The 18,342-nt window shown below is 42.7% G+C and overlaps 1 protein-coding gene across 7 annotated transcripts in view; it reads right to left on the bottom strand.

The window, feature by feature from the left end:
- The window catches only part of RYR3 (ryanodine receptor 3), a 556,286-nt gene that overhangs the window by 100,447 nt on the left and 437,497 nt on the right, over positions 1-18,342 (bottom strand). For all 7 annotated transcript variants that reach the window (XM_037742376.1, XM_037742379.1, XM_037742378.1 and 4 more), the window contains 7 exons: positions 17,296-17,442; positions 17,027-17,089; positions 15,504-15,579; positions 15,272-15,395; positions 12,520-12,635; positions 11,649-11,716; positions 10,415-10,536 (listed from right to left, as the gene is read on the bottom strand). In XM_037742376.1, the coding sequence (XP_037598304.1) occupies positions 10,415-10,536; positions 11,649-11,716; positions 12,520-12,635; positions 15,272-15,395; positions 15,504-15,579; positions 17,027-17,089; positions 17,296-17,442 (716 nt within the window). The remainder of the gene's footprint in view (positions 1-10,414; positions 10,537-11,648; positions 11,717-12,519; positions 12,636-15,271; positions 15,396-15,503; positions 15,580-17,026; positions 17,090-17,295; positions 17,443-18,342) is intronic.

Here is an 18,342-nt window from a genome sequence, read left to right as displayed (position 1 = left end):
TATATTTTCTGTCATCTCCAGTTACTCTCTGGGCCTGACCAGGTTGTTGTTCCAATGGGGTCCTTGGAAACTAGGAAAGCCCATGATGTATATTTTTGTGTTTTTTGACTCTCCTTCATGATTTCACCCAGATTTTCCACTGCAGAGCCGCTGAAGGTTCAGCTATGCCTCATTGTTTGACTTTCCACAGTGCCTAATGAGGACCTTGTGACTTTTGAAAGGAGCCCATGGATGTTTCTGAACATGCTGCTCATGGACCCCATCTAGGGGTACTGTGGCCATCATCTGACCTGTGTTACTGAAGCTCTTGGGAGGAGATTGCTCAGAACTGACATTATTGACACTGGCATGGCTAGACAAGAACATTGCAGTTGCTTCAGAAAGCAGTGGAATAGAAAGAGGGAAAAAAGAGAGAGAAAAGTCACCTATACAGGCCACGGGTTCCCCTGGTGACACATTCCCAGTTTCCGATTCATATCTCGTCATGGAGCTCCTTACCCCATTCAGGGCAGAAGTCTTCCACAGGACAACTCCAATGGGGGAAGGAATACATCCTGAGCATCAGTGGGGATGAAAACCTGCTCACCTTTAAATGGTTTTCAATAAATGCCCTGAGTCTTTCTGGGTTACCTACTGGAAAGTCACATCCAAAGTTCCCATGGCTGGTTATTTGGTTTTGAAGTGGAAAAAGAGTTGTGATCCCCTGGCCTATGGCCTAAGAGAACACACAGTAAGTTACAAGAAATTTGGCAGCCACCTAGAGTGATATTAAATATGGGTTGCTCTTTTTCTCTTCCCATGGTGTTTTTTTCAGAGATGGGTATGTGATGCAAACTCATGGAGTTGGGGGGAGGGGATAACCTTGTGGGATGTGGGCTCTGTAGCTCTGCCTGTGATTAGCGGGGCTGTCTTGGGGAAGCCTCTTAACTGCTCTGTGTGTTCACTTTCTCACTGTAGACAGTCATCATGGGACTCAGGTTTCAGAATAAGGGGCAGGTAAACTCAGATATTTCTGGTGAAAATGCTTTGAGGAGGACACGTGTTCTGTATGAACATAAAACAATGTTTTTCTAACAAAGGCAGATATTTGGATTGTTTGATCCTAATATTAACATGGCTCACCTCACTGTCAGAAGTGCTTTCTCAGGCATGCCAAGGCCAGGATCTATCTGAAATTTCCAAAGGCTGTTGCTTGTTCCCTATGGAACCCAGGATTTAACTGGAAGCAGTGTCCTTAGGCCAGAATTATGAGTGACCCAAATCCCCAAGTACCGCTCTCCATCTTAGAGTTTGAAGGTGAAAAATGAAAGCAATCTCAGGGAGAGCCCAAGACCCATGGGCAAACGGCTGCAGATGCAGAAGAGGTGGAGCAAGGGCGAACGATGCAAACAAGAGGAGTCTGGCAATGCAGAGACATTCAGTGCAAACATGACTGCTTCTCTGGGAGGGCAGCAAGCACACTGATGGATTTGAAAGCTATTTGCAAGGCTGATCAACTCTAGGTTGTATTCCCGCCATGACAAATGGTGCCTGGTTGAACAAATGTTACATTTCCATGAATTAATAATCTAAGAAAAACAGATGAAGAAAACAGACACACCTGCCCTCTGTTGGATTATCTGAATATCTCACTTTACCCACTGTTTCCCTAGCTTCTTACAAAATACACTGGTGCATTCTGCAAACGTTTAGGTCATCTTTGGTCAGCACCCAATTTTAAGGGGTCCTTATTTGATAGCATTGGGCTTCTCCTTTCTTAACTTAGAGTAATTATGGTGCAAAATAAATCACATTTCATGTGGATGGAGGGGACTGGATTTTCTTTCTTTTTTGAGATGGAGACTCACTGTGTTGCCCAGGCTGGAGTGCAGTGGTGCCATCTCAGCTCACTGCAACCTCTGCCTCCTGGGTTCAAGCAATCCCCCTGCCTCAGCTTCTCGAGTAGCTGGGACTATAGGTGCATGCCACCACGTCCAGCTAATTCTTCATATTTTTAGTGGAGATGGGGTTTCGCCATGTTGGCCAGGCTGGTCTCGAACTCCTTATCTCAAGCGATCCACCCACCTCAGCCTCCCAAAGTGCTGGGATTATAAATGTGAGCCATCTCAGGCAGCCAGGACTAGGTATTTATTCTTGTTCTAACTTATTGGAAGAGTCACTTTGGGCAGTAGAGTGAACCTAACTGAACTTCTTCATCTGGAAAATGGAGATCATAATACACAGGCAGGTCTCAGATTTTAAAACATTCTGATGTTTCACAATGATTTTTATACAAATAGACGGTAGCTCTTATACACGAAAAACTGCTCGATGCTTAGTTATGCCAAGTATTTCATAAAAGTTAGCTAAATCTCAAAGTTGAATATCCTCCCCAAGATGGTGATACTTAGTGGATAGGCCCTATAATGTACACTGTTCACTGGATGCTAGCATTTACAGACTATTTTCATTAGAGTCCTTGGCTTTTTACTATTTAAAAGTCTTAGTCCACTTCTGTCTTTCATTAATAAAATACAGACAGAACTTGAGGCATAGCAGAATCCATCTCTTAGCCCAATCATGACAGATCCCCTCTTTTCTAATTTCTGTTAATGTATCTACATGTTACCTAGTGGAATGAGTAAGAAGGCTGGTGCTTCTGATAAGAAGTTTTTTTTCGGCCGGGCGTGGTGGCTCAAGCCTGTAATCCCAGCACTTTGGCAGGCCGAGGCAGGTGGATCACAAGGTCAAGAGATCGAGACCATCCTGGTCAACATGGTGAAACTCCGTCTCTACTAAAAATACAAAAAATTAGCTGGGCATGGTGGCGCGTGCCTGTTATCCCAGCTACTCAGGAGGCTGAGGCAGGAGAATTGCCTGAACCGAGGAGGCAGAGGTTGCGGTGAGCCGAGATCGCGCCATTGCACTCCAGCCTGGGTAACAAGAGCGAAACTCCGTCTCAAAAAAAAAAAAAGGCTTTTTTTCCTATTAGGAATTTAAATTGAATTGTGTTGCTTTAGACTACAGATTTCAACTCATCTACACCAGAACTTGTATGATCTGAGTCTTTTAAATTGTTTTAATCTTACAGAGTCTGATAAACATGGGATTCAAAGCCGTGTCCACCTGTTTATTCTGAATGTCATGTGTTCACTTTTCCCAAACTTGAGATGATCTTGCCTTCTTCTCAATGTTGTCTCAGGACAGATGTTGATTTTTAAAAATTATACTTTTAAGTTCTGGGATACATGTGCAGAACGTGCAGGTTTGTTACATAGGTATACATGTGCTATGGCAGTTTGCTGCACCCATCAACCCGTCATCTACATTAGGTATTTCTCCTAATGCTATCCCTCCTGTACTCCCCCACCCCACAACAGGCCCCAGTATGTGATTTTCCCCTCCTTGTGCCCATATGTTCTCGTCGTTGAACTCCCACTAATGAGTGAGAACATGCGGTGTTTGGTTTTCTGTTCCTGTGTTAGTTTGTTGAGGATGATGGTTTCCAACTTCATCCACGTCTCTGCAAAGGACATGAACTCACTCTTTTTTAAGGCTGCATAGTATTCCACAGTGTTTATGTGCCACATTTTCTTTATCCAGTCCATCACTGATGGCCATTTGGGTTGGTTTCAAGTCTTTGTTATTATGAATAGTGCTGCAATAAATACACATGTGCATGTGTCTTTACAGCAGAATGATTACTAATCCTTTGGGTATATATTCAGTAATGGGATCACTGAGTCAAATATTATTTCTGGTTCTAGATCCTTGAGGAATCACCACACTGTCTTTCACAATGGATGAACTAATTTATACTCTTACCAACAGTATAAAAGCATTCCTATTTCTCCACATTCTCTCCAGCATCTGTTGTTTCTGGACATTTTTTCTTTTGTCTTTTGAGATGGAGTCTCGCCCTGTTGCCCAGGCTGGAGTGTAATGGCGTGATCTTGGTTCACTGCAACCTCCGCCTCCCAGGATCAAGCGATTCTCCTGCCTCAGCCACCATGCCTGGATAATTTTTTGTATCTTTAGTAGAGAAGGGGTTTCATTACGTTGGCCAGGCTGGTTTAGAAATCATGACCTTGTGATCCGCCTGCCTCGGCCTCCCAAAGTGCTGGGGTTACAGGTGTGAGCCACAGTGTCCAGTCTCCTGCCTTTCTTTTCTTTTCTTTTGAGATGGAGTTTTGCTCTTGTCGCCCAGGCTGAAGTGCAATAGAACGACCTTGGCTCACTGCAACCTCCACTGCCTGGGTTCAAGCGATTCTCCTGCCTAAGCCTCCCAAGTAGTGGGGATTACAGGCATGCACCACTACACCAGCTAATTTTGTATTTTCAGTAGAGATGGGGTTTCACCATGTTGGTCAGGCTGGTCTCGAAATCCTGACCTCAGGTGATCCACCCACCTCAGCCTCCCAAAGTGCTGAGATTAAGGTGTGAGTCACCACGACCAGCCTACTTTTTAGCGATTGCCATTCAAAGTGGCATGAAATGGTATCTCATTGTGGTTTTGATTTGCATTTCTCTAACGACCAATGATGATGAGCTCAGGTTTATTGGCTGGATAAATGTCTCCTTTTGAAAAATGTTTGTTTATATCCTTTGCCCACTTTTGATGGGGTTGTTTTTTTCTTGTAAATTTGTTTAAGTTCCTTGTAGATTCTGGATATCAGCCCTTTGTCAGATAAATAGATTGCAAAATTTTTCTCCTATTCTGTAGGTTTCCTGTTCACTCCGATGATAGTTTCTTTTGCTGTGCAGAAGCTCTTCAGTTTAATTAGATCCCATTAGTAAATTTTGGCTATTGTTGTCATTGCTTTTGGTGTTTTAGTCATGAAGTTCTTGCCCACGTCTATGTCCTGAATAGTATTTCTTAGGCTTTCTTCCAGGTTTTTTATGGTTTTAGGCCTTACATTTAAGTCTTTAATCCACCTTGAGTTAATTTTTGTGTAAGGTGTAAGGAATGGGTCCAGTTTCAGTTTTCTGCATGTGGCTAGCCAGTTTTCCCATCATCATTTATTAAATAGGGAATCCTTTCCTCATTGCTGGTTTTTGTAAGTTTTGTCAAAAATCAGATGGTTGTAGATGTGTGGTGTTATTTTTGAGGCTTCTGTTGTGTTCCATTGATCTATGTATCAGTTTTGGTACCAGTACCACGTGGTTTTGGTCACTGTAGCCTTGTAATATAGTTTGAAGTCAGGAAGACTGATGGCACCAGCTTTCTTCTTTTTGCTTAGGATTGTCTTGGCTGTGCTTTTTGGTTCCAAATGAAATTTAAAGTTTTTTCTAATTCTGTGAAGAAAGTCAATGGTAGTTTGATGGGAATAGCATTGACTCTAAAAATTACTTTGGGCAGTATGGCCATTTTCATGATACTGATTCTATCAATGAGCATGGAATGTTTTTCCATTTGTTTGTGTCTTCTTTTATTTCCTTTAGCAGTGGTTTGTAGTTCTCCTTGAAGAGGTCCTTCACATCCCTTGTAAGTTGTACTCCTAAGTATTTTATTCTCTTTGTAGCAATTGTGAATGGGAGTTCACTCATGATTTATCTCTTTGTTTGTCTGTTATTGGTGTATAAGAATGCTTGTGGTTTTTCCATATTGATTTTGTATCCTGAGACTTTGCTGAAGTTGCTTATCAGCTTAAGGAGTTTTCGGGCTGAGTTGATGGGGTGTCCTAAGTATAGGATCACATCATATGCAAACAGAGACAATTTTACTTCCTCTCTTCCTACTTGAATACCCTTTATTTCTTTCTCTTGCCTGACTGCCCTGGCCAGAACTTCCAATACTACGTTGAATAGGAGTGGTGAGATTGGGCATCCTTGTCTTGTGCCAGTTTTCAAAGGGAATGCTTCCAGCTTTTGCCCATTCAGTATGATATTGGCAGTAGGTTTGGCATAAATAGCTTATTATTTTGAGACATGTCCCATCAATACTTAGTTTACTGAGTGTTTTTAGAATAAAAAGGTGTTGAATTTTATTGAAGGCTTTTGCTGCATCTATTGAGATAATCATGACATTTTTATCATTGGTTCTGTTTATGTGATGGATTATGCTTATTGATTTGTGTATGTTGAACAAACCTTTCATCCCAAGCCGACTTGATCATGGTGGATAGGTTTTTTAATGTGCTGTTGGATTCGGTTTGCCAGTATTTTATTGAGGATTTTCGCATCTATATTCATCATGGATATTAGCCTGAAATTTTCTTTTTTTGTTGTGTCTCTGCTGGGTTTTGGTATGGGATGATGCTAGCCCCATAAAATGAGTTAGGGAGGAGTCCCTCTTTTTCTATTGTTTGGAATAGTTTCAGAAGCAATGGTACCAGCTCCTTTTTTGTATCTCTGGTAGAATTCGGCTGTGAATCTGTCTGGTCCTGGGCCTTTTTTGGTTGGTAGGCTATTAGTTACTACCTCAATTTCAGAACTTGTTATTGGTCTACTCAGGGATTTGACTTCCTCCTGGTTCAGTCTTGGGAGGACGTATGTGTCCAGGAATTTATTGATTTCTTCTAGATTTTGTAGTTTATTTGCATAGAGGTATTTATAGTATTCTCTGATGGTAGTTTGTATTTCTGTGGGATCAGTGGTGATATCCCCTTTATCATTTTTTATTTTGTCTATTTGATTCTTCTCATTAGTCCGGCCAGTCGTCTATTTTGTTAATCTTTTCAAAAAGCCAGCGCCTGGATTCATTGATTTTTTGAAGGATTTTTCACGTCTCTATCTTCTTCAGTTCTACTCTTAGTTATTTCCTGTCTTCTGTTAGCTTTGAATTTGTTTGCTCTTGCTTCTCTAGTTCTTTTAATTGTGATGTTAGGGTGTCAATTTTAGATCTTTCTCACTTTCTCCTTTGGGCATTTGGTGCTATAAATTTCCCTCTAAACACAGCTTTAGTTGTGTCCCAGAGATTACAGCATGTTGTGTCTTTGTTCTCATTGGTTTTAAATAACATCTTTATTTTTGCCTTTTGTTATTTACCCAGTAGTCATTCAGGAGCAAGTTGTTCAGTTTTCATGTAGTTGTGCAGTTTTGAGTGAGTTTCTTAATCTTGAGTTTTAATTTGATTGCACTGTGGTCTGAGAAACTTATGATTTCTGTTCTTTTGCATCTGCTGAGGAGTGTTCTACTTACAATTTTGTGGTCAATTTTAGAATAAGTGTGATGTGGTGCTGAGAAGAACGTATATTCTGTTGATTTGGGATGGAGAGTTCTGTAGATGTTTATTAGGTCTGCTTTGTTCAGAGCTGAGTTCAAGTCCTGAATATCCTTGTTAATTTTGTCTCATTGATCTGTCCAATATCGACAGTGGGGTGCTAAAGTCTCCCACTATTGTTGTGTGGGAGTCTAAGTCTCTTTGTAGGTCTCTAAGAGCTTGCTTTATGAATCTGGGAGCTCCTGTATTGGGTGCATACATATTTAGGATAGTTAGCTCTTCTTGTTGCATCTATCCCTTTACCATTATGAAATGCCCTTCTTTCTCCTGTTTGATCTTTGCTGGTTTAAAGTCTGTTTTATCAGAGACTAGGATTGCAACCCCTGCTGTTTTTGCTTTCCATTTGCTTGGTAAATATTTCTCCATTCCTTTATTTTGAGCCTGTGTGTGTCTTTACATGTGAAATGGGTCTCCTGAATACAGCACACCAATTCGTCTTCACTCTATCCAATTTGCCAGACTGTGTCTTTTAATTGGGGCATTTAGCCCATTTACATTTAAGGTTAATATTGTTATGTGTGAATTTGGTCCTGTTATTATGCTAGCTGGTTATTTTGCCCATTAGTTGATGCAGTTTCCTCATAGTGTTGATGGTCTTTACAATTTGGTATGTTTGTGCAGTGGCTGGTACTGGTTTATTCTTTCCATATTTAGTGCTTCCTTCAGGAGCTCTTGTAAGGCAGGCCTGGTGGTGACAAAATTCGTCAGCATTTTCTTGTCTGTAAAGGATTTTATTTTTCCTTCGCTTCTAAAACTTAGCTTGGCCGGATAAGAAATTCTGGGTTGAAAATTATTTTCTTTAAGAATGTTGAATATTGGCCCCACTCTATTCTGGCTTATAGGGTTTCTGCAGAAAGAACTGCTGTTAGTCTGATGTACTTCCCTTTGTGGGTAACCCAACCTTTCTCTCTGTCTGCCCTTAACATTTTTTACTTAATTTCAACCTTGGTGAATCTGACGATTATGTGTCTTGGGGTTGCTCTTCTCGAGGAGTATCTTTGCTGTATTCTCTGCATTTCCTGAATTTGAATGTTGGCCTCTGTGCTAGGTTGAGGAAGTTCTCCTGGATAATATCCTGGAGCGTGTTTTCCAACTTGGTTCCTTTCTCTTCATCACTTTCCAGTACACCAATCAAATGTGGGTTTGGTCTTTTCACATAATCCCATATTTCTTGGAGGCTTTGTTCATTCCTTTTCATTCTTTTTTCTATAATGTTGTCTTCATGCTTTATTTCATTTAATTGAGCTTTAATCTCTGATATCCTTTCTTCCACTTGATCGATTTGGCTACTGATACTTGTGTATGCTTTGTGGAGTTCTCGTGCTGTGTTTTTCAGTCAATCAGGTCATTTATGTTCATCTCTAAACTGGCTATTCTAGTTAGCAGTTCCTGTAACCTTTTATTGAGGTTCTTATTGACCTTGCATTGGGTTAGAACATGCACATTTAGTTCAGAGGAGTTTGTTATTAACCATTTTCTGAGGCCCACTTCTGACAATTCATCAAACTCATTCTCTCTCCAGTTCTGTTCCCTTGCTGGTGAGGAGTTGTGATCCTTTGGAGGAGAAGAGGCATTCTGATTTTCAGAATTTTCAGCCTTTTTGTGCTGGCTTTCCTCATCTTCATGAATTTATCTACCTTTAGTCTTTGATGTTGGTTATCTTTGGTTGGGGTTTTTGCATGGATGTCCTTTTTGTTGGTGTTGATCCTATTGCTTTCTGTTTGTTAGTTTTTCTTCTAATAGGCCCCTCTGCTGCAGGTCTGCTGGAGTTTCCTGGAGGTCCACTCCAGACCCTATTTGCTGGGGTATCACCAGTGAAGACTGCAGAACAGCAAAGATTGCTGTCTGCTCCCTCCTCTGGAAGCTTTACCCAGAGAGGCACCTGCCAGATGCCAGCCGGAACTGTCCTGTATGAGGTGTCCATCGACCTCTACTGGGAAGTGTCTACCAGTCAGGAGGCACGGGGCGCAGGGACCCACTTTAGGAGGTAGTCTGTCTCTTAGGAGAGCTTGAGTGCTGTGCTGGGAGATCCACTGCTCTCTCCAGAGATGGCAGGCAGGAACATTTAAGTCTGCTGAAGCTGCACCCACAGCTGCCCCTTCCCCCAGGTATTGTGTTCCAGCGAGATGTGAATTTTATCTATAAGCTCCTGACTGGGGCTGCTGCCTTTCTTTCAGAGATGCCCTGCCCAGGGAGGAGGAATCTAGAGAGGAAGTCTGGCTACAGCAGCTTTACAGCGCAGTGGGGGTGGGGGTGGGGGGGTTCCCCACCCAGTTTGAACTTATCGGTGGCTTTGTTTACACTGTGAGGAGAAAACCAAGTACTAAAGCCTCAATAATGGTGGACGCCCCTCCCCCGACTAAGCTCAAGCATCCCAGGTCAACTTCAGACTGCTGTGCTGGCAGCGAGAATCTCAAGCCAGTGATTCTTCGCTTGCTGGGCTCCATGGGGGTGGGATCCACTGAACTAGACCACTTGGCTCCCTGGCTTCAGCCCCCTTTCCACTAGAGTGAATGGCTCCACCTCACTGGTGTTCCAGATGCCATCAGGGTATTAAAAAAAACTCCTGCAGCTAGCTCGGTGTCTGCCCAAACAGTCACCCAGTTTTGTGCTTGAAATCCATGGCCCTGGTGACGTAGGCACCCAAGGGAATCTCCTGATCTGCGGGTTGCAAAGATCACAGGAAAAGCATGGTATATGCGCTGGAGCACACTGTTCCTCACAGCACAGTCTCTCATGGCTTCCCTTAGCTAGGGGAGTGAGTTCCCCGACCCTTTGCCCTTCCTGGGTGAGCTGACCCCCACTCTGCTTCAGCTTGCCCTCTGTGGGCTGTACCTGCTGTCTAACCAGTCCCAATGAGATGAGTACCTCAGCTGGAAATGCAGACAGAAGTCACCTGCCTTCTGTGTTGGTCTTACTGGGAGCTGCAGACTAGAGCTGTTCCGATTCGGCCATCTTAATTTCTCTCCAGATGTTGATTTAAGTATATAAATCTTTCCCAAGCCCTATGGATACTCCCACATAGCGTACCTCATTTAATTGCTGAAACGATTCAGACATGTATGAACACAGTTTCTTTCAAAACCAAGATGACAAACCCAAACATTAGCCTGTTTCACTTCTCCAAAAGACTCACCATTTAGTCTACAGAAACCTGGCATTTTAAGTAAATTGCATCTGCACCATGAGCTTCTCTTTATTTTGTAGACTCACCTGGCCACCATTTCTTTTTCCTTATGGGAGGCATATCCGCTGCTGCTAAGGGGCTTCAGAGGGGAGGACAGGAAGTAGAGGTGATGATTGGTGAAGTACTGGTCAACCAGTGGGAGGAGAACCTGGAAAACCCACCAGAAATCAACTTCTAGAAGCTATCCCAAACTCTTCATTTGGTTCATTAAAAATGTTTATTTTCTGTGAGCAAAGAGCCTCTGAAAACTGGTCCTGTAATTTCCAGGAAATTCTACCCTTGGATCCCAGTTGCCATCACATTTTCCTTTTCTATGCCTCAAACCAAAGTCCTTGGGGGTACATGAAAGGAACAGCCACTAAGCGCCCAAAGAAATGAGTGCACTGCCCTTAGTCAGCATTTGCAGAGGAGTCCTATGGCACAGCTGCACTCAGATCCGGCTTCTTGGGCACTGCATTCAACAGAGGCACTCAACGGATGGCTCAGTGCCACCTCAAGCATAGCATTCTCTCTGATTCCCAGAGCAAGGTGACTCAAGGCCTTCTGTGCCTCTAGTCTTCTGAGTAGGACCGTATTGGAAGAGATTGCTAACTAGCACCCAAATTCATTCTCCCCTTCTTCCTTTTGGCAATAGAACTCCACTGTGTTTTAGCTGGGTAGAGAGCCACGCAGGCAGAAAACCTATCACCCCGTCTCCCTTGCAGCTAGATGAAGCTCAAATGGAACTTAAACAGGTCCTGTGCCTTCTCCTAGTCCCTGAACTTTTCCTTGGCAGTCAAGGTATCATGTGGTACCAGAAGAGCGTATAACATGTACTGTAAGGTCAACTTGTCATCTCTTACCTTATCGACCTCAGACATACTGCCTGGGATCAGTAGAGTGAGAGATGACAAGTTCTAGCCATTGGGATAGAATTTTAAAAAAGCAACAGCTTGCCTTCCCTTCTCCTTTCCCCTTTCCCACAGATGTGGTGCAGGTGAGCTTGTCTGAACCATGCAAACACAGGCCACACCTCCAGAGATGGTGGAGTAGCAAGGGGAGGAAGAACCTGGGCTTCTGGGTGATGGTGCAGGGCTAGGCAGCTGCCTATATCCTTGGAATGCCAGCCTCCTGTGGGACTGTTAAACGACAGAGAAATATACATCCACCTCACTGAAGCCATTGGAGTTTTAGATATCTTCATTGGATCCACTTAACCTATTTCCTAAATAGTAGAGATCCTAAGAAGAAAGTAATTTAATTAAATGCAGAGCCACTTACTTTGGCAAAGAATTTGATCTCCTGGTCATGGGGACACTTTTCAGTTTTCCCACTGCTGACAATGGCTTCTACAAAGACACAGATAACACAAAGTTGGTAAGAATTACAAAGTAAAAATCAATCACAACATTTAGAAATGGAGCAGCTTTTCCAAAGGTTGTTAAAAAAAAAGGCTATCTGAGCTGACAAAATACATTTTACAAAGTACTTTATAGCTATGCTGGTTAGTTATTTCTTGTGTGAATTTTTAAAGCTGTTTCACTACCCTTTTGTCTACTTTAACAATCAGAAAGCAGCTTCAAGGCTGGGCGCCATGGGTCATGTCTTTAATCCCAGTCCTGTGGGAGGCTGAGGCAGGTGGATCACTTGAGGTCAGGAGTTCAACACCAGCCTGGCCAACATGGTGAAACTCTGTCTCTACTAAAAATACAAAAATTAGCTGGGCATGCATGATGGCAGGCACCTGCAATTCCAGCTACTTGGGAGGCTGAGGCAAGAGAATTGCTCAAACCTGAGAGGCAGTGTTTGCTATGAGCCGATACTGCACCACTGCACTCCAGCCTAGGCAGCAAAAGTGAAACTTCATTTCAAAAAAAAAAAAAAAAAAGCAGGCAAGCAAGCAAGCAGCCTCAGAGAGGTTGAGTCGTATGTCCATAGTCATAAAGCAAGGCAATGGGACAGTTAAAATAGGATAACTTGTGTGGAAAAAATGACAAAAGATTCAATCATGTCCACTAGGAAAAAAATCTCAGCCACTGTTTTCCCCTAAAATCACGTATCTAAGTGAATCATAAAAAGTTACAGCCTGAAAGGATTATTTCTTGATAAAAGAATATTGAATTCTTTTGGGATATTTCATGATGATACTTACCTAAATGAGCAATATATTCTTGAGTGGAATCAACGTATTTCAGGATCTTCTTCAAGAACTTATAGGCAAACCTCTTTTCCATGGAGGAAGCATCCAGCTCCATATCTTTCATACCCCTACGTTGGAAATGGACAGACCCCGGAAAGTAACAAAGACAACCATGTTACTCAGGTACACCACCAGTCCTACCAGTGTCGAATTTAATTTCCAAATGTTAGTGTTTATTCCGACATAGTGACGTGATTCATCATTTGACTAATTTCTCCTCTCACCTGGAACCTGCCTGTGTGAGCACAGAATACCTATGTTACAATCATTTCTAAAAGGATTTTTCAGAAAGACCTTTATCATTCATACAATGAATACTGATCTGGGGATGTCAGAGGGGAAAGCAAAAATCTCTGCTCTTATGGAAAGAATTTGCATGCTAGCTGTAAACAGACAGAAACCAAATACAAATCAGCTGGAATCCTAGACATTCATACATTTTATGAATAAAAGAAAAGTTAAAGCAGAATGAAAAGGCCCAGCCCTGGGGGAAGGAGGGTTTGCAGACTGTAGTATTAAACAGGGTAGTCAGGGTTGGTCTCACTGGGAGACTGACATTGCAATAAAGGCCTGAAGGAGATGAGGAAGTGAGCCATATGGACATCTGGGGAAAGAGCTCTTAAGGTGTGAGAAAAGACTGTGCAAAGGTCTTGAGGCAAGAGCATGCATGTTGAGTTGAAGGTTAGAGGGGTATGGGGTAGGAAATGGGGACAATCATGTATGTCCCTACAGGCCATCTTTAGAATTTTGCTTTTGCTCTGAGTGAGAAGGGAAGCTATTAGAAGTTTTGAATAGAGAAGTGACATGATATGACTTGCATCATAATACGATCGCTCGGGTTGCTGTGTTTAAAATTGACTGTGGTGGCGAGGCAAGTGTAGAAACAGGGAGCACAGGCAGAAGGATGAGGATAGTGGGTGGGAAGTGATCAAATTCTGGGGTTATTTTCTGAGACAGTCTCACTCTGCTGCCCAGGCTGGAGTACAGCGGCACCATGTTGGCTCACTGCAGTCTCTGCCTCCCGGGTTCAAGCAATTATCTGCCTCCCAAAGTGCTGAGATTACAGGCATGAGCCTCTGTGCCCAGTCTCTAGGTGTATTTTAAAGGTAAAACTACTAGGATTTCCTGAAGGATTGTATGTGGGTTGGGAGAAAGAGAGGAGTCAAGGTTTTTGGCTGGCTTGAGCAAGCAGAAGAATGGCTTGCCATTGAGTGATGGGGAAGCTGAAGACAGAACGGGTCTGAGCAGGAGTGGGGGAAGCTAGGATTTCTCCTCGGTGACAGCAACTTGCTTGATTATCTGTGCATCCAAATTCCTACCACAGGGTCTGGCACATGGTAGGCAACTCCTTCACATATGTTTGCGGAAGTGATCATCTTTCTTCTTGATTTTCTATTTCCTGACTTCCTTAATCATTACAGTAAAGAGGAATTTTTCTTTTCTGTGAGCAAGTTATTTATCAGCAGATCACACCACAGATTCATCCTGGTGTTAAGAACAGGATCAAAATGACGACGGGAGTCTTTCTCAAATGCTTCCCCGGAGGTTATCTCCTACTGACTGACCTTTCCTGCTCGACAACATGGCAAATAAATCTTGTTATTTTTTGCATATGAGATACAATAGAAATGTTTGTATAGATTTTTATTTTTGCCATTCGATGGCATTTGATAGAAATGTTTGTATAGATTTTTATTTCTATTTTTGCCATTCAATGGCAAAAATTCTACAGGAAACTAGAAGAAACAGCAGCTTGCTCAGCAAATGTGTCTTTAAGAAGTAAGTCTATATCGGAATAAAAACATTGGCTTTTCATTTGACAAAGAACTCAGCAAGCATGATCCTATGTAGCACAGCGCACCAGCACCACCTGACCAGGGAGAAAACAGAGTCTGCTTTTAAGACTTAGACAGCCAATGCCATCCTATATAAAACATTCATCTAGATGATTCTGACTTACCTTTGAGATAAAACATCTTAGGACATCATGATGCATTCAATCACTCCAGTGGAGTTTTGTCTTTATAAGAATCAATTCCCTTCATTCCAAACTGTTTATGTCAGTTATGCTTGCTATTATTACTATGTAATTTAATAAAATATCATATAAAACAATAAAAGTATGACGAGAACTGCTGATTTTATGAAAACTAAGATGCCTATTTTGTAAAGACCTTCAAGTGCAAGCTTCCAAATATGTAATTTTTGAATTAGGTATGGGTGAGACAACTGCCGAAGCTAAGAGAAGAAATTTAAAAAATATCTAGGGTACTGAACGCACACTATTTTCAAGTGCTGCAGATTAATCACCGTTCTTTAAAGAAGCCCAAATTCCAAAGCTTTGAGGTTGTATTATGGATGTGGTTTATAAATCCAATAAACAGAATATACAAAGAAAGGGCCTTGGTCCATAGTACAAGATCTGTGAATGAATGCAGGTTTATATATTTTAAGTTACAATGAAATGTTTTAGATATAACTTGCAATGATTCTCTGTTGTCGTTGATCTTCAAAAATTAATACCTAACATTTATGCTTATGTCAAAAAAAGAGGACTTCATGTTCCAAAATAAAAATGTTCCCATTTTAAAAGACAGTTCTCCTTACTTGGATGGGTTCTGTAGGCAGGTAATTAAATACCTGGGGAGGCAGGGGCCACACCCACAGCCCTGCCCCCACTAACATCACATGGAAGGAGACTTACCTGGAAACTATGACACCATTCACTTGAAGGAACTTAAACAGGTCCTGTGCCTTCTCCCGGTCCTTGAACTTTTCCTTGGCAGTCAAGGTGTCATATGGTACCAGAAGAGGGTGACTACCACCACCTGGGATCAGTAAGGTGAGAGATGGCATTCGGCTCTTCCTTTGCACTTCTGGGAGAGCATACCTGCCCCACCTCAGCTTCTTTAGGGGATGCTGTGAATCTCGCTTACCTTTGCTCTCCAGCTCTAGCTTCTTCTTCTTCGCCCAGATATTGTGATAGTTCTCAGCCACGACCTCCACCATTCCCTATGTCCCATCAAGAAAAGCCAAGTCAAAGAGGGGGCAAGCAAGCTGGCTTCCTACCTGCCGGGCTATTTCAGGCAGCCTCGGGAACAGTGCACCACTGAATACCAACAGCACATGGCCAAGGGCCTCCCATCATCAATTAGTCTGTGCTTATGCACCTCATTAGTTTTATAGCTTCCCATACACACAGAAAACAATTTCTAACTCTGTCCTTCCCTTGTAAGTGATTATCCTGGCAGTTGGATGCATTTATCAGAAACATCCATTTCCTCTTGAACCTGCATGCCGGCAGCACGTCATTTTTCACAGCGGCTTGCTATTATACTCCTGACCTCAGATGGCGAGTTGGGAGTGTGGGCCAAGAAAAGTCTAGAATCCCTGAAAGCCTATAGCTTCACAAACTAAAAATTATCACATCTTAAAGAAAAGTGCCGAAAATAAGATTTCTCTAGTAAAATCCGTTTTTGTAAGGCTCATAAAACAGTGACTTAAATGAAGGATGTACTCTGGAAAGAAACTTTCTCTAAGGTCCAAGGGGCTGTTATGATGGACTTCCAGAGGGGTGAGTGCCCCAGGCTAGGGCAGGCCACAGCCACCAGTGTATACAGGAGGGGAGGAATGAGAAGCAGCAGTTTAGGGCTTTCAGTTTCAACCTCTTGCTCGTACATCCCTACATCCTGCAATGACTACCTGCCTGCACCATCACAGGGAGCTCCAGCAAATCCACTATGGGACGTGCGGGCTGTCCTTATGTTTTGGGGGCCTTCCAATGACCAGCAAGCACCTCCATTGAGGGGCTAAGTTTCACAGATTTTGTCCTAGCTGTTTTACTTATTTGGGGTTTTGATACAGTACAGTCAGCCTTCCTTAACCATGAATTCTGCAGGTTCAACCCATTGCAGATTGAATATATATGGAAAAAAATGTGTCTGTACTGAACATGTACAGACTTTTTTCTTATCATTATTCTCTAAAAAATATAGTACAACTGTTTATATAGAATTTACATTGAATTAGGAATTATAAACAATTATAAACAATTTAAAGTATACGGGAGAATGTGTGTAGGTTGGTTATAGGTAAATACTATGCCATTTTGTATCAGGGACTTGAGCGTTCGTGGGTTTTGCTATCTGTGGGAGGTCCTAGGGTGAAGCCCCCATGGATACTGAGGAATGACTCTAATGTGCTGGTGGTTCTTCACATTGAGTCAGTACCCATCATGATGTCCTTGGAAGAAGTGCAAAGCCTCCCCTTATTGGATGACTGGTTCACTCTGCTGAGACTTCCCCTGTGGCCTCTGCACAATGTGACCATCTTCAGTTTTCACATTTTAGTGGTGGTATGTTCTAAGCATTCTTTCCCTCTCTCCCCTTTAAGTCTTTAGAAGGTAATACGTCCTGCCCTTGAAAGCAAGTCAAGCTGTTCTGAAATTATCAGCACTGACCTGGAGCTCTCTGGAGAGCACAACATTTGAGAGGTCGAGGGGAGCAGGGCTGTAGCTGTTGCCCTAGGAAAGCAAAGGCAGAGTCACTGGGTTGTCATTATTTTCCTTGTTCTTATCAGCATCCCCAACTTCATCTGTCAAAGATGTGTCCTGAAAAATCCCCAGGGTTCATCTCAGACGGTCCCACCTATGATGCCCCAGGCAGAACATTCCCCAATCCTCCAGGGGTTCCATCGGCCCAGAATGGGCCTCTAGGTGTGGTGTCCTACCTGGTTGGCCTGGGACACACTTCGAAGCTTCTCATTTTCCCGCTGTTGAACCAAAGCTTCTCCCTCTTTGGTCCTCTCCACAGTCCAGCCCACAGCCAGCATGGTTTTCAGGGACTCTCGGGCAGGCCAGCGATAAATTTCCTTCTCCTAGAAGAGAATTTGAGCAGAGGCACATTGCAGAACACACCCCAGCATTCTCCCGGGCCCATCTCCACAAGGAAGGTGGACCCCTCTGTGGGTGGGGGTGCTAGTTAGCGCCAGCCTTCTCTCACAAGGTCAGAAGATCCTTTGCAGCATCTTACCCTAAGCACAGTCTTTCTGGTGTTTGTAGGTGTAAGACCTTACAATTTCTCCTGCCCTGGGAGGAAACGTGCCAGACATTATTAATGACATTATCTACAACCCTAGATAAAGAAGACAGGAACAGGAGAATGACTCCTCATGCTCTAGTAGTTGCTGACGATGAGACACTGTCAAAATACATCTGCATAAAGCTTCTTGTGAGCTTGGGAAAGAGAATTGCTTAGATTTAGAATTCTCTTTTGGTCTATGTACAATTTCATAGGTAGTCAATATGAACACGTGGATACATACGCCATTCTTTACATGTATCACTAGCTTAAAGCTTACAAAGAATCTTACAGATTGCAAGATAAGAATTCAGAGTTGAGTTAAACCAAATATGTTATTTTTTTTTTTTTTTAAAGCAAGAGACGTGTTCTTTTAACTATGTTTTCTTGAGGATTCTCTTCCCTATTACCTGTATCTTCCATTTATTAGAAATCATATTTGGCTGGGCATGGTGGTTGACACCTGTAACAGGACTTCGGGAGACTGAGGTGGGAGGACTGCTTGAGGTCAGGAGTTCAAGAACAGCCTGGCCAACATGGCGAAACCCTGTCTCTACTGAAAAAATTAAAAAGATTAGCTGGGCATGGTTGTGCACACCTCTAGTTCCAGCTACTTGGCAGGCTGAGGTGGGAGGATCACTTGATCCCAGAAGGTCACTCCAGCCTGGGTTACAGAGCGAGATCCTGCCTCAAAAAA

Source organism: Cebus imitator, unplaced genomic scaffold (genome assembly GCF_001604975.1).
Source record: "Cebus imitator isolate Cc_AM_T3 unplaced genomic scaffold, Cebus_imitator-1.0 Scaffold119, whole genome shotgun sequence".
Taxonomy (NCBI): Eukaryota; Metazoa; Chordata; class Mammalia; order Primates; family Cebidae; genus Cebus; species Cebus imitator.
The sequence above is the reverse complement of the archived record's forward strand: the minus strand, read 5'-3'. Positions and strand labels throughout refer to the sequence as shown.